This window comes from Diabrotica virgifera, chromosome 4, assembly GCF_917563875.1.
Source record: "Diabrotica virgifera virgifera chromosome 4, PGI_DIABVI_V3a".
NCBI lineage: Eukaryota > Metazoa > Arthropoda > Insecta > Coleoptera > Chrysomelidae > Diabrotica > Diabrotica virgifera.
In genome coordinates, this window is record NC_065446.1 from 161,491,558 (window position 1) to 161,506,398 (window position 14,841).

The 14,841-nt window shown below is 32.2% G+C and overlaps 1 protein-coding gene across 3 annotated transcripts in view; it reads left to right on the forward strand.

Annotated features, from left to right (window-relative positions):
* The window catches only part of LOC114330762 (TBC1 domain family member 1), a 537,565-nt gene that overhangs the window by 379,407 nt on the left and 143,317 nt on the right, over window positions 1-14,841 (forward strand). Inside the window, exon 1 of one of the 3 annotated variants that reach the window (XM_028280173.2) lies at window positions 3,465-3,613. The exons of 1 other annotated variant lie outside the window; for it this stretch is intronic. In XM_028280173.2, the coding sequence (XP_028135974.1) occupies window positions 3,590-3,613 (24 nt within the window). In that variant the 5' untranslated portion in view covers window positions 3,465-3,589. Of the gene's footprint in view, window positions 1-3,464; window positions 3,614-11,396; window positions 11,680-14,841 lie in introns of those variants that run through there. One more of the 3 variants, XM_028280172.2, reaches the window with a different exon arrangement.

Sequence of the window (14,841 nt, forward strand, 5' to 3'; positions counted from 1 at the left end):
TCCCCAGATTTGGATGCCATACGTCCAGATGAGTTTCAGTACACTTTTGTAGATCAGAAGTTTATTGTCTAGACTTAGGCGTGATTTTTGATTCATGAACCAGTACATCTTTCTATAAACGAGTCCCAGTTGCAGTCGTTTGTTCCAAATATGTTTTTGCCATGTTAAGCGGCTGTCTAGGTAAATCCCCAAGTATTTGACGTCACTTCTTATTGGCAGTGGTATGTTGTTGAAGATTACAGCTGGATTGATCCCCTTCCTTAGTGTAAACGTAATGTGTGTTGACTTGGAGCTATTAACTTTGACTCTCTACAGTTTAAACCATATTTCAAGTCTATTTAATTGACTTTGTAGTATCTGTGAAGCTAGGGTCGGATTTTCGTGGCAAACCATTAGGACAGTGTCATCAGCATATGTTGCAATTGTTGTACGATCTGAAGTTGGTATATCTGCTGTGAACAGGAGGTACAGTGTGGGTCCAAGGACACTTCCTTAGGGTACGCCAGAGTGGATGGGATGTAGAGTAGTGAGGGCCTCCCCTAGTTTTATCTGATACGATCTGCCAGTGAGGTATGATTGTAGGAGCATGCAGATTGGATGAGGCAATTGTCTTTTAAGTTTCGATATTAGACCTTTATGCCATACCTTGTCGAAGGCTTGGGAGACATCCAGGAAGGCTGCTGTACAATATTTATTGTTCTCGAGTGCATCTCTTGCGGTTCTGACTACCCTATGGACCTGTTCGATTGTGCCATGTTGTTGTCGAAATCCCAATTGGTAATGAGGTGTTAGATTTTTTTCTGTAATGACAGTGTCTATTTTTTTCAGGAGAAGCCTCTCAAACACTCTGGAGGGTAAAGACGGAAGGCTAATAGGACGATAGGATGAAGGTTGGGTTGTGTCTTTGTTGGGTTTATGAATTAGAATGATTTGTGCTACCTTCCATTGGGAGGGGAAGTAGCACAATCTTAGGACAGCATTATATATGTACATTAGTAGCTTTATTACTTCTTCAGGTAGTTCTTTGAGAATTAGTCCTGTTATAAGGTCGTATCCAGGTGCTTTTTTGTATTTAGGTTTTTGATTACTTCTTGAATTTCGGTCATTTTAACTTTTCTGGTGGGAAGACACATCTGGTAGGGTTCATCTGCTATATCTGTAATAAATTTCTCTTCGTTCTCTGGAACCTCTCTCTTGTGCGATTGGAAAACTGACTGAAGATGTTCAGCGAAGGTATTAGCCCTCTCTTCGTCACTTTGAGACCAGGTGCCATCATTTTTTCTTATCGGTGCTTTAGTTTGTGATTGTATTTTGAGTTTTTTAGACAATTTCCATAACGAGTAGTTCTTTTCTTCAGAGCTAGACAGATTCTCTAGAAATAGTTTATTTCTTGTTCTTTGTGTTCCTGTAGGACCTTTTTTAATTGACGGGTTGCTCTGTTATATTTGGTTTTGTCATCTGGAGCACGGGTGGTCTGCCATCTTTTTCTTAATTGTCTTTTCTCGTATATCATGGTTTTTATATAGAGCGGGTATGAGCCCGGTCTCTTAGCATATGATATATCAGGTGAAGCTTCCCATGCGGCTTGTTGAATTTTTACAGTTAGATGTTTGACCGCTTCTTCTATATCTTGCTCAGATTTTAGTGGTAGGTTTAAAGTAATACTATTTTTTATTATATCTCTGAAGGTATTCCAGTTTGTCCGGCTATTGGATAAAACTAGTGGTTTTGTGATGTGGTGCACCTGTGTACTTAGAGTAATAATGAAGGGAGAGTGATCAGATGAGAGATCGAATAAAGGTTGAACTTTCAAGTAGTTTAGAGAGATACCTTTGACAATACAGAAATCGATGAGATCAGGCACTTTTCATGTGTCGGTTGGCCAGTACGTCGGTTGACCCGTGGATGCCGTTAGTAAATTATTGTTTTGGACACTTTTTAATAATTCTCTACCTCGAGAGGTTATGAGTCTTGATCCCCAATGAAGGTGTTTAGCATTATAGTCACCAGCAGCTACGAAGCGATTTCCGAGCTTGTTAAAGTATGTCGTGAAATGTTCTTCTTTAATAATTTTATTTGGTGGACAGTAAACTGCAGATAGTATAAGCTGGCTGTTCCAATCAGTTATTGAGATAGAAGTGGCTTGTAAGTTTACTTCACTATGCTTGATTATTTCATGGTGTCTAATGCTGTTTTTTATAATTATAGCAGTGCCTCCATGGGCTCTCCTGGAGGGTGTTGAGTTATATATGTTGAGAATTTGGGTATATTAAAGTAGCTTTTGTCTGTCATATGTGCCTCAGATATTAACATAACGTCCAGATCATGCTCTGAACGTCCAGGTCATCCAGCTCGTGGTTCATTTTAATTCTCCACGAACCATCGCTGCATTGAGTTGGTCCAAATATCTTCCTTAGTATTTTATACTAAACCTGAGCAACCCTACTGGAGATTGGGTAACCAAAATCTCCAAGCATAACCATATATTTGACAAGCTGTATGTTGATGAGTGCGCTAAAAACCGGCAAAATACCGAAAAGATGGAAAACATAATACGTTGTGTAATAAAAAGATATGAAACTACATAGTGGAGTGAATGGGTTATTTTGGAAATAAATCCCGAAAGAGGTCGACATTAATTTTTAAATTATGATTTTTTGGCATAATATATTACACTAGTGACGCCATCATTCTGAGAGTGGTCACGTAATCGATGATTTTTTTTTAATGAGAATAATAGGAGCCGCGTGCTGGCTCATTTGAAAGGTAATTCATTTTATCTATTCCGTAATATAAACAATAACATAATTGTTTATATAGGGTGTCCAAATTTTTTTTTAATTAAATTAATTGGCACAAAAAGAAGAATGTGTGTGTGAATGATTTAATTCAAAATACATTTTACTGCTATCAAAAAACAAAAAAAAATATTTATTTGACGAATAAACATTGCTTTTCGCTTCAATTAGATGTTTAAGCTGCCACCCACCTGCCTCTTGGCAGTTTTCTATTCGTTGCCCATCACCTAAAACATTCATTTTACTTTTGGTTTTTTTCAAGTATCCAGTAGTTTAGTCGTACACGACACCGTCGACGTCGTATCAAAATAAGACAATGTGAGCTCGATTTTTACTCTATTACTTCATTATACAGGTACAGGTACATATATATTGGCCAAATACTATAACTACTTACAATATATTAGAAGATAAACTCGATAAATAAAAGTGGGAAGATAACCAAGAGGTGCAAATTAAGTTGGTCCATTTAAACTCTATATAAATACACACATATCACTAAGCACATAGTTTATACAGCAAAAACCTTGTATCGATAAATTCAATTGTTTCTCGACAATTACATTTAATTGATATGTTATGCGTTTGTAGTCTTATGCCAATCATAGCACCAGTATTAAAATTATCACGAATAAAATACATTTACTGATAAAAGATCCGTTGTGTGTTGTAAAAAAGTGATGTTTTGGTAATGGTTTTAGAAATCTAACGTTTGATAATCTGTCAAAAAGGTATAATAATAGATTCCTGGTGGTACTGGCCGGATAGCCCTGGCAGCTAAGGCCATTCAAATGAAGAGAAGAAGATCCCTGGTGGTAAAAATTTAAAATAACTTATTAGCCCAGTAAATGACCGTTTTGGAATGTAATCCACTTTAAAGTTGAATTTGTGCCGTTGGTTGCTTTTACTTGGGGGGTGACAGTCACTTCTTCTCGGGGGTGAAAAACGCGTGTTTAAAATCAGCCCGGAAATGGATAAATTGACTGATTATATGCAAAATTTTTTTCTTTAATACTTTTTGAGATATTTGCGATGGAAAATGTTTATTTTTTGACAAAAAACTACGCTTTGAGACGGTTTTTCGCAAATAACTCAAAATGTACATATTTTATCGAAAACCCCATGCTTAGCAAAAATGTAGCTTATTAAAAAAATTGAAAAAAAGGTTAAAAGCAAAGTTTTAGCTCATCAAAAATACTTTATTATTCTTCTAATTCCAAATCGAATATTTCAACGTGAAATCACCGAAAAATTTAGTAATTTTTGGGAAAAACTTATTAACATTTTTGAAAGTGTTTAAAAAAGCATTATTTTTTTACAAAAGTTTCTAGCATCAAAAATACACGAGTAACTCTGAAAAAAAAGTTAGCCCTTTTTTTTGAGAAAACAAATCGTGAAAATCTTCCTCTGTTTAGCACCCTAAATAAAATTAATCGTTACTGCTTTACGATTTACGTTAAATGTATATGTATTGTTTATATGATTTGTAAGTTTGACCGATTTGAAGTGATTATTAAAAAAAAATTGGTTTTATACTAAAAAAAATATTCTAAAAATTTTGCAAAAATTCCTTTTTTAAAATAACCTAACAAGTATTAGTGATATGAAAAATCTCAAAGAGTAAAAAATGTAGGTTTTGCTGTTATAATAAATATGATAGTTTTATTTTGTTTGTCTATATGACAGTAATTTGTTAAGATATGGCTGTTAAAAGTTAGCATACACACGTGATTAGTGACTCGTTCAAACCCTTTCAACTATCTCTTTTGAAAATAAGCACTTTAACCGGTGAAATTTACAGATTATATAAAAAATAGATAAGTTAAGTAAATTGCTTGTAAAGTGATAAAGATTAATTTAATTGGGGATGCTAAACACGGAGAGATTATCACATTTTTTTTACCAAAAAAACTTTATTTTGAACTCGCTTATTTTTAATGGTAGAAACTTTTATAAACAATGAAAATAAAGCTTTTTTAAACACTTTAAAAAAGTTTAAATAAGATTTTCTGGCAAAGTGCTTAATTTTTTGGTTATTTCACGTTGAAATATTCTATTTGGTGTTTAACGAATAAAAACGTATTTTTCATGAACTACAGCTTTGTTTTTGCTGGATCTGTAGAATTCATGAATATATAACTCTTTTAGTTTTTTTCTAGGCTACAATTTTCCTAAAAATATTTTTCGATTACTACTTTTTGAGTTATTTGCGAAAAATCGCCTGAAAACATGTTTTTTTCCATTGACTTCCACAAAAAAACTCTATAGAATGAAAGTTGCGTAGAACTAGTCAATTTATATATTTCCGGACTTAATTTTAACGCGCGTTTTTTCACCCCCGAATAGGGGGGACTGTCACCCCCAAGTAAAAGCAACTAACGGCACAAGTTCAACTTTAAAGTGGAGGGTAAGTAGAACCTTAATCCAAATTTTCGTGCAATTCTGGGTTGACCCTGAAAATTACACGGTATCGCCGTACTTTCCGTTCATTTACTGGACTATATGAGGTAGGTAGTCTTTAACTTCTACAGTGATACTTAAATATTTACCCAATAATAATTAAACTATAGCAGAATTTTATCGTCATCTAATATACAAATTTTCATAAAAAAAATAACATTTTTCTATGGATGCTATACAATGTGCAACTTCTCTCACTATTTACATACATTCAAAGCGAACAATTTCTCAGGCTGTGAGAAAAGTCGGCCATTGCAGTGAGAAAAAATATTTCTCACGGGTGCAGTGAGAAAAAATATTTCTCACGGGTGCAGTGAGAAATATTTTTTCTCACGGGTTCCATACGTAGAATCGCGGTTTCCATGGTAACATGCACAATACAAACACAAATATTATTGGCAAATAAAGTGTGTCAAATCAAAACTTACCAGGAATTACCTTTCAAAACTGTTCAAATATAACTGGTAACTATTACCACATATAACAGATTATCACATGGGGAAAACCTTGTACCCTGTAATTGTACCCCTAACATATATTGAATCTGAATACAGGGGAGTTCGTTAAGGGAGGCCCGAAAATAATCTATCCTTAGAAAAACTCGAAATCGTCAGATTAAGATAAGGTAAGTTAAGTACATGCAAAAGAGTGTATATTTCAAAAATCTTATGGTTTTAGCGGGGCGTAAGGAAATGGGTGGGTCACAAAGTTTCACAAGAAAAAAGCGAATATTTCGAAAAGTAAACATCAGATCGAAAAACTAAAAAATACTTGTTCAACATTTTCAAAAATCTATCGAATGGTAACAAACACCATCCCCACGGAGAAGGGTGGCGGATAAATTTAAAATTTTAAACAGAAACCTCGCGATATTTCGCGAAATCAGATCGAAAAACTGCAACATACACGTATTCAATATTTTTGAAAAATCTATTGAATCACAACAAACACGACCCCACACGGAGGTGATGTCTTATCGACATCCGGATCAACTGTTGATATCCAAAAATTCGTGTTCTACAAGTCCAAATGCATAAAAAAACTTGAGTAAGTCCATCTGAAAAAAGGAGGCCGTTATGCCCCCTGGCGACAGCACTAGTCACCTTCAAGGACGATACAATGATTATAGCGGTCATACCCATTATATTTGTTCATTGGTGCTAAATTTCTTCCTAGAAATTTTTTTGAGGTCAGTGACAGGTTGCGCTATCTTGATGAAATTATCAGTTTTCTCGTTTATGCCCCCATTTTATCTCATTGCCACCTTCTTGGGTCAGTTATTTCATCTTCTACTTTTACTTTTGTTGTGTTGTTCCTGTAGATATTTTCGATAGTTTTAATTATTCCTCTTGAGTACAACAAATGAATAACGTCCTTTAGTTGGACCCTGTCAAATGTCTTCCTAATGTACACGAAACATAAACATGGTTTACAGTATTCTAATGATTTCTCTTGAACTTGCCTCATTAGAAGCGTCGGTGTTTGATCTTCCCGACCTAACATCTTCTTTTTCTTCTGCTAATGCTCAGGGCCCCCGCAAGGCTGAACGGCGCCCGCGTGCGCAACATATTTTAGCGCCTTTAAATCTGTCACCTATAATCTAATAATGAAATAAATCTATAATTTTTTATTTTTTACTCGTAATAAAACAACAGAAATTGTAAGAACTCAAATGTTATTTCTCTTGTAACTAATTTATCGGCGATGGCAAAAAAAAAACAAACAAAAACGTTAATATATTAGTTAAAACTAGAAATCAATATCTTAAATCTAAATTGAATTAAATGGGTGTTTTTCTAAATTTGACTGCAGCAAATTTTTTTATAATATCTTTAAAGTCAATTTTATTGACGAGCTCTTGCTCTATAGCTAATATTGCCACACCAGATAATATTTTCTGTGTCATAGTAGACAGCGAATAATTTTTAATTAACTTTAATTTTGAAAATAATCTCTCACCACCAGAAGCAAGAGACACAGTTAAAGTGAGAAGGGTTCTTAATGAAATAGTGATATTAGGTAGAGATGTAGTTAAATATTTTCAAAAATACATATTGTTATGCTCTGTATTTTTTCTCTCTGTTCTGAGATTGATCAGCATATTCTAATTTCAATTAATTAAACAATTATGTTAATTACGACTTATGGAAACAAAACCAAAGTTAAATAAGACTCTCCAGATAAGATTTATTCTTAGGGCTAATTTATTTTAATCTATTACCTTTAGTTGGTGGCTTCTAGCATCTCTGGTTGTTTATTTCTTCCAGGACAAAAGAGGGAAAATAAATACACTCAATGTCATATAAAAACTAGAAATATTATTTATTTATCCAAAATACCATAAATTAAGATCTAAATGAATGCTAAATCGATTTTGTTGTTACTATTTCTTATCTAATAAATTTATTTTTAATTCTGCTATCTCCTTTTTTTACAAAAATTTTATTTAAATGATTCGGTAGACTTTACTTAGTATTATACAAAAAAAAAACACAAAATTTAATTTTCTCCTTTTGAATAGATTACTTATTTATTCTTTGATTTTATTAAAGACTATGTTATGCTGTAGAACTATTCAATAACAAAAAAATATGGTATGTGGTATAGGTATATAACACACTCTCCTTTTTACAAATAATCTGAATAACCTTTTTCTCTCTCCCTTCCTTCCTTTTATGGATTGTGTAGTCCTGGATTCTCCCACACGGGCTCCTTGGATGCTATGACGGTCCTTCTCGTACAAACTGTTTCACAAATAAACAACAGCACTCGCTCGTAATCTCTCCTCAATTTTCTCGCAGCTCGATATCTTATGCAAACTGATATAACCCGGCTACTCGTTCCAGACAGAAAACTGGAATCTCTTCGGACACGAGGAGATTGAACTTCTCGACTCCATCAACGATTTGTTGCAACACGATTTTGATTATCACGGCCACCAACTTCACCATTTTACACAACCTTACTACTTTTCAAAAACTGGACTGGTCTCTTCAGATCTTCTTTACACAGTGACCCTCTTTTTCTCCTCAAACTCAGACTCAACACTCTCTTCTCCTTCCATCCGTCTTTCTCGCCAATCACAAAACATCCTCTCTACACATTACATCCATACTTTCATTTCTCAAGAACAGATTATTTTTGTATACAACTTTTCCGTTTTATCAAATTCCAGGAGACACCAAAATTTCTCCTGTTTTTCTACATGCTAAATAAAAAACCTTATATTCTAAAACTCAACAATCGTATATATCGTCTCTCCTTCTAAGAATCATTTGTAAAACGTCCTATTGTTAACTTCTAAGCGAAATAAATGTACTTTTTAATCCTACCGCATAAATGTATAAGTCCGTTCAGAGAACCATTAACAAATCACTAACGATTTTCACTTTCCGCAAAATACTGTTTACTAACTAAATTATACTATTTACAATTTTTGGTCATATCTTCTTCTTAGGGTGCCTGTCCGTTCCGAACTTTGGCAATCATTCTGGCTATGATGACTTTGTTAGTTGCTATACGGAATAGTTGTGTTGAGGTCTCTCTATACCATGCTCTCAGGTTAGCAAGCCAGGATATTCTTCTTCGTCCTGGGGCCTTTTTTCCTTCAATTTTACTTTGTAAAATGCACTGGAGTAGCTCGTATGTGCCTTGATTTATCATTATATGCCCCAAGTACTGCAGCTTACGGCCTTTCACGATGTTGACTAAATCTGCGGTTGTGTTCATCCTCCGTGGTACTTCTTCATTGGTGACTTTGTCTATCCATGGTATCTTTCAGGATCCTTCTGTACAACCATAGCTCAAAAGCTTGAAGTTTCGATAGAGTTTCCGCCTTCAATGTCCACGTTTCTACTCCGTATAGAAGCACTGAGTACACGTAACATTTAAGGACCCTTATTTTTGTTTTTAGAGTGATGTCATGGCTCTTGAACACAGAGCTCATAGTCAAGAATGCACTCTTGGCCTTTCCGATGCGACATTTAATCTCTTGAGTATTGTCCCACGACTTATTGATTATAGTTCCCAAATAGTTGTATTGTAACACACGTTCAATTCTCATTTGGTTCACATACAGATTTATATTTGGTCATATACAGGGCGATGAAAATCTATGATCTCGTGGTCTCTGACATAAATTAATTTGCTAAATTTTTCCCATAAAATTATATAATAATACATATATTGAAGAATATCAAGAGAATTTGATGAGTTAGGTAATGAAAGTATGTACATAATTATATAGCTTTTATTTCGCTAAATAAATCAGTTGCATCAATCTTTACGCTCGCCTCCGACTTTACTAGATCAGTTATCTTTTGTTGAAGGACAAGACAGTTTTTTAAAATATCATTGTCATATAATGTAAAAAGATCTAACAAAACCAAAAAAATCATAATCCGACATCATATCAAATCAACTATTTAACGAACTTGATCAATTTTATTCTAAAAAAAAAAAATATTTTAAACGCGGTTTTTTGATCTCTCATCTATATGTTCATAATCGAAAGATCTTGGTTCATATTTTCGTCTCACAATATTTAACGAAGGAAAATGTTCCATTTCAAGATCAGCTGCTAATTTTTCCGCTTGAGCAATTATTCCCTCAAAAACATTTTGATCTCTGAAATGTTTAAAATGATATGTGTTTTAAATAGTTTTGGCATAAGTACTTTAATGTTAATTGTTACACTTTGCGTCATTTTGCTTACAATATTAATCTGTAATAAACATACCAAATAATCACACTATTCACAAATAAATTTAAATTATTGGATATTTAATAGTAAAGAACTTGCTTTAGAATTCTTCTGCTTTAGAAGTCTACTTGCTCATAGAATTTAACAAATTTTAGTTAGTTTAGAAATTAATATAATGGTACCTACATAATATTTTTATATTATTATCTATAATATTTTATACAAATACGCCATCACTTATTTATCAAATTGGGTGTTTCTATTAAACTACAATTTACAATTTAACCCAAAACCCAACCTAACCACCGGCAAAATTTAATTTTCAAAATTTTAATTTGTCCCCTCAAAAAACCACAAATGTCAAATGTTTATGAAATTATTTCATTTTCAAAAATCCACTAAAGATTCCAATCTGGACAGAATATTACAATTCAAAAAGTTTTGACCTCTAAACAAAGTATAACAATTTTCGGATAATGCAAAATAGGTATTCGCATATTATATTGTTTTAAAAATACAATAATATCAGTAATTATCAACACCAAATATAAAATAAGATTTTAATTGTTTTTTCAGTAATAACGCAATATTTAATTTTTGAGATTTCTCTAGGTGTTCCTGAAAAATTTAAAATTGTATAAAAAATTAATATCTTGTCAAAATAAATACATCGTATTTTGCCAAACCTTCGGTTTTGGCTCCCTTTTGGGGTTGCGCCCGCGTGCGTCGCACGCGTTGCACGTCCGGTTACGGGGGCACTGCTAATGTTATAATTTCATTCAGTTTGTTTGTTATCACTTTGGTTATTTATTTTAATTCTGTGTTTAATATGTTAATTCCTCTGTAATTCTCTGGTTCCGATTTGCCTGTCTTTTTGAAGAGACATATTAGGCTTGATCTCCTTTCTTGTGGCATTATGTTTTGTTCTATTATTTTTTGGATTAGTTGTTTGGCCGAATCTCGTCCTCCTTACTTTAGGAGTTCGTTCGATATTCTGTCCTCTCCTGGTGATTTTATATATTTTTGCTCTATTTATATTAAAGTAATCCAATTAATTATTACATTTTACAACAGTGGCCTCTTTTCAGATTTACAAAAACCGAATTTTTTGCGCGGATGTACGGACAGTTGAAAATTATATAACATAATGAGTCTATTTCGTACGTAAATACCTAATGTATTTTTTACTTAATTTTCAATAAAACACTAAGATGCCAAGGAAAATAGTTTCTGTTAATAGTACCTACGGCTTAATAATGTACTATTTTTAAAAACTTACCAAGCATTGATTATTTGAATTGTTTTCTAAATTCTTATTAGTTAATACGGTACACTCTATACAAGTGTGATATTTATTTTTAACCTACCTTCGTCATTGCTCAATATGTTGCCGTCAATATGTTTCAGGACAAAGTTCTTTAGTATAACCTGAAACAAAACGTTGAAAGTTTAATTGAAAGTCACTAATAATTTCCGCATAAAAAAATGAAAAACGTTCTTTAAGAATTCTATATGTGTTAATTAATGTGCGAGATGATTTAGTTGCAAGTTTCTAAAGCTGCAAACGTCTGTGATAATTTATTTGTGATATAAAACTACGTTTTACAAGAATTTATTAAACTTTTATTAGTGGTGCGATATTGAATAATAATCATGATCACAGTTCCAAATATTACCTACTCTTCACATAGTGATGCTTCATATATCGGGCAAAAAGCTGTAAGTAAAACAATACTAGTAGTACGATATTTGAAGAGTTTATATTGCATGATTATAATAGTTATTTATGATATAAGTGTTAAAAGTACACGTTTAAGGCACGCATGTGAAAGTTTGCAGAATGAGCGATAGCGAATTCTGCAATTCACATGAGTGCCTTAAAAATGTACTTTTTAACACGCATATCATACAATATTTTTTCTATAAACGTAATTACAGGACAATATCTACAAAAACTTTTACTTGAACTTGACTGACATTCCAATTTTATATTTTTTTGACATTACATCAAAATTGCATATACGGTCAATAGTCGAGGAAATGAAGCATTTTGGCTCGCAATTTTTTCGTCCAGCATGAATTTACTTGAAATTTTCACAGAAGGTAGGGAATAGTCCAAGGATCATTTTCTATATCATGCCGCTGTACGCTAAAACCTTGGGGGTGTTTGCCACCCCATCTCGGGGGTAGGAATTTTTTATTAAATTTTAACCATATAAACCGATGTAAAAAGTAATTCTAAGAAAAATATGTTTTTCACATTTTCTTTGTAAAACTAATATTTTTCGAGTTATTCGCGCCTGAAAGTAACAGTTTTTCGATGAAAAAATCGACTTTTTTAGAGGGTTTCTTGAGAATACCTGGAAAAATATGCATTTAATCAAAAAAACTGTACATATCAAAATTGTATCTGTTAGTAACACAAACCAAATTCTTTTTCTGTAATATCTAAGACCAATACAAACTGAGATACGGCATGTTAAAAGTTAACTTTTTTCGTCAAATGCATATTTGGAAATATTCAAAGTAAAATAACGGAAAAACTTTGCATTTTTCGAGGAAAACTTAAATAATTTTTTTCAAGTATACAGTTAGGCCTTTCAAAAAATAATAATAAGAAGTTTCTAGCCTGAAAATTAAGCGACTTATGATCAAAAAAAGGTCGGTACCTGCTTTTCTCTATGAAAAAATCAGTAAAAACAACCCCCTAACTACCCTCCTAATTGAAAATTGGTCTTCACCTTTCTGTAATTCATTTTATATTTATATGATCAATACACCCAAGAAGTTTGACCTATATAAAAGACCTAATTTTAGAAAAATTGGAGTTTAAAGAAAAATTATTTTTTTGGAATTTCCCATTTTTCACCTTTTACTTCAAAATATCTCCGAAAATACTGGAGATACGAAAAAAATGATGGATTATTAAATCGTAACTTTTTTAACAGCTAAAATTCTCTTGTGCATAGATTTTCATTACAGTGAACAGTTAGCGAGATATGGCTGTTTAAAACCTCTATTTACGAGCAAACACCCTTTTATTCGAGCCATTTAAACCCACTCTAATTAAAAACTAAGGGACCTTACGGAATTTAGTTTGCAAAGTCTTACAACTCTTAAAAAATCCTGCAAAGTCATTTTTGAAAAAGCTTTTTATCGCCAAAAATGACGGAGATATGTTTATAAAACGATTTTTTTTTCGAAAAATTCAGATAGTCCGCTTATGGATAATTTTCAATGTATGTATAATACCACAGAACTGGTTCGTATATTAGAAGATGACTAAAAAACCATTTGTATTTGTATTTGTACATATTTGTAAATTCGTATTTTTGTGTAAATAAATGTTTTTGTAATTCTTTAATTCTACTGTTTTTTTCTGTATAGATCTATTAAAATATCCACCTATAAAAACTGTAATGGTATTAAGGGTGGTTTTTAAGGGTTGAAATATTATGATATTATATCCTAAAGTATAAAACAATAAATATTTTTAGCCAATCAAAACCAAATTTTACCCATATTAAAGTTTACAATGTTTTTATATAATTTTTGACAATAAGGGGTAGTTTACACCCCTAAAAATAATCAACGCCCTTAAGCATGATATAGAATATGAAATACAGGGTGAGATGATCCTAATCCCAAATTTTTATGTAAATAGATGCAAGCCGAAATTATTCTTTTAGGATAAGTAAATTTTTTATATATAGCTCCAACAAGGGTGGTTTTAAGTGTTGAAATGTTATTATAGTATATCTGAAAGCATAAAACAATCATTATGTAACTAATAAGAACCAAATGTTGACAATATTAAAGTTTAAAATGGTATTTTATAATTTTTTACAATTAGGGGTAGTTTTCACCCTTAAAAAACCAAAAGCGTACAACGGCTCAATATAGAAAATGAACTAGAGGGTGTATTGAGCCTAATCCCAAATTTTTGTACAAATCGATGCTGAACGAAAAAATTGCGAGGTTTTGCCATTTTTTCAGCTTCATTTCCTCGACTACAATATGAACTGCAGTGCCTTAAAATTTTTTTTAAAGCACTAGTGCCTTAAAGTAGCATTTTTAACGCTCGTATGGAGTGCTAAAAATTGCATTTTTAACACGATTGTAGAAAAAAGTATTATTATATCTCGAAACAAGAAATAAAAAACAAAATAATACATAAGATTTTTAATTAAACATATAGGGTGTAACAAAAAGGCAGGTCATAAATTAAACAACATATTCTGCGACCAAAAATAGTTCGATTGAGCCTTACTTATCTTAGTACAAATGTGCCCATAAAAAATAAGTTAGGGCTCTTTGAAGTTACAAATTAAAAATCAATTTTTTTCAAAACAAAAGCTAAAGAGATTTTTTATTCTTATTGCAGGAAAATCTTAAAAAAATAACAGTGAAACTTGTGCACCCAATGTTTTTCAAACTTTTTTGACTTCTAGTATTATTTCGATAAGCCAATTTTTATCGAGATGCGGCTTTTTTTTAGTACCTATGTCTACATAAAATTTTTATGTGTGTTTTGTTCCCTTAAACCTCTCGGATTCGGATTGTGTGTGTGTTCTAATTAAATTACTATTTATAAGTCTTTTGCTCTTAGTATTTTTTTAATAAGCCAGTTTTTATCGAGATATGGCTTCTTTTTTAATGTTTCAAAATAAGCCTAAGACATATAAATTATAAATATGTACCTAAATAAATTTTCATATTATTGGCAGGTCTCTATAATCTTACTTACCTAACCATTTACAAATATCGAAAATATATCGATAAACACAGGACTGTCGAAAAATAGGCCTGGATCCCGCGTACCAAAAAAATTGATTAATAGCAAGCTGAAAATTTGTTAATAGCTTAATGATGTCTAGTCGG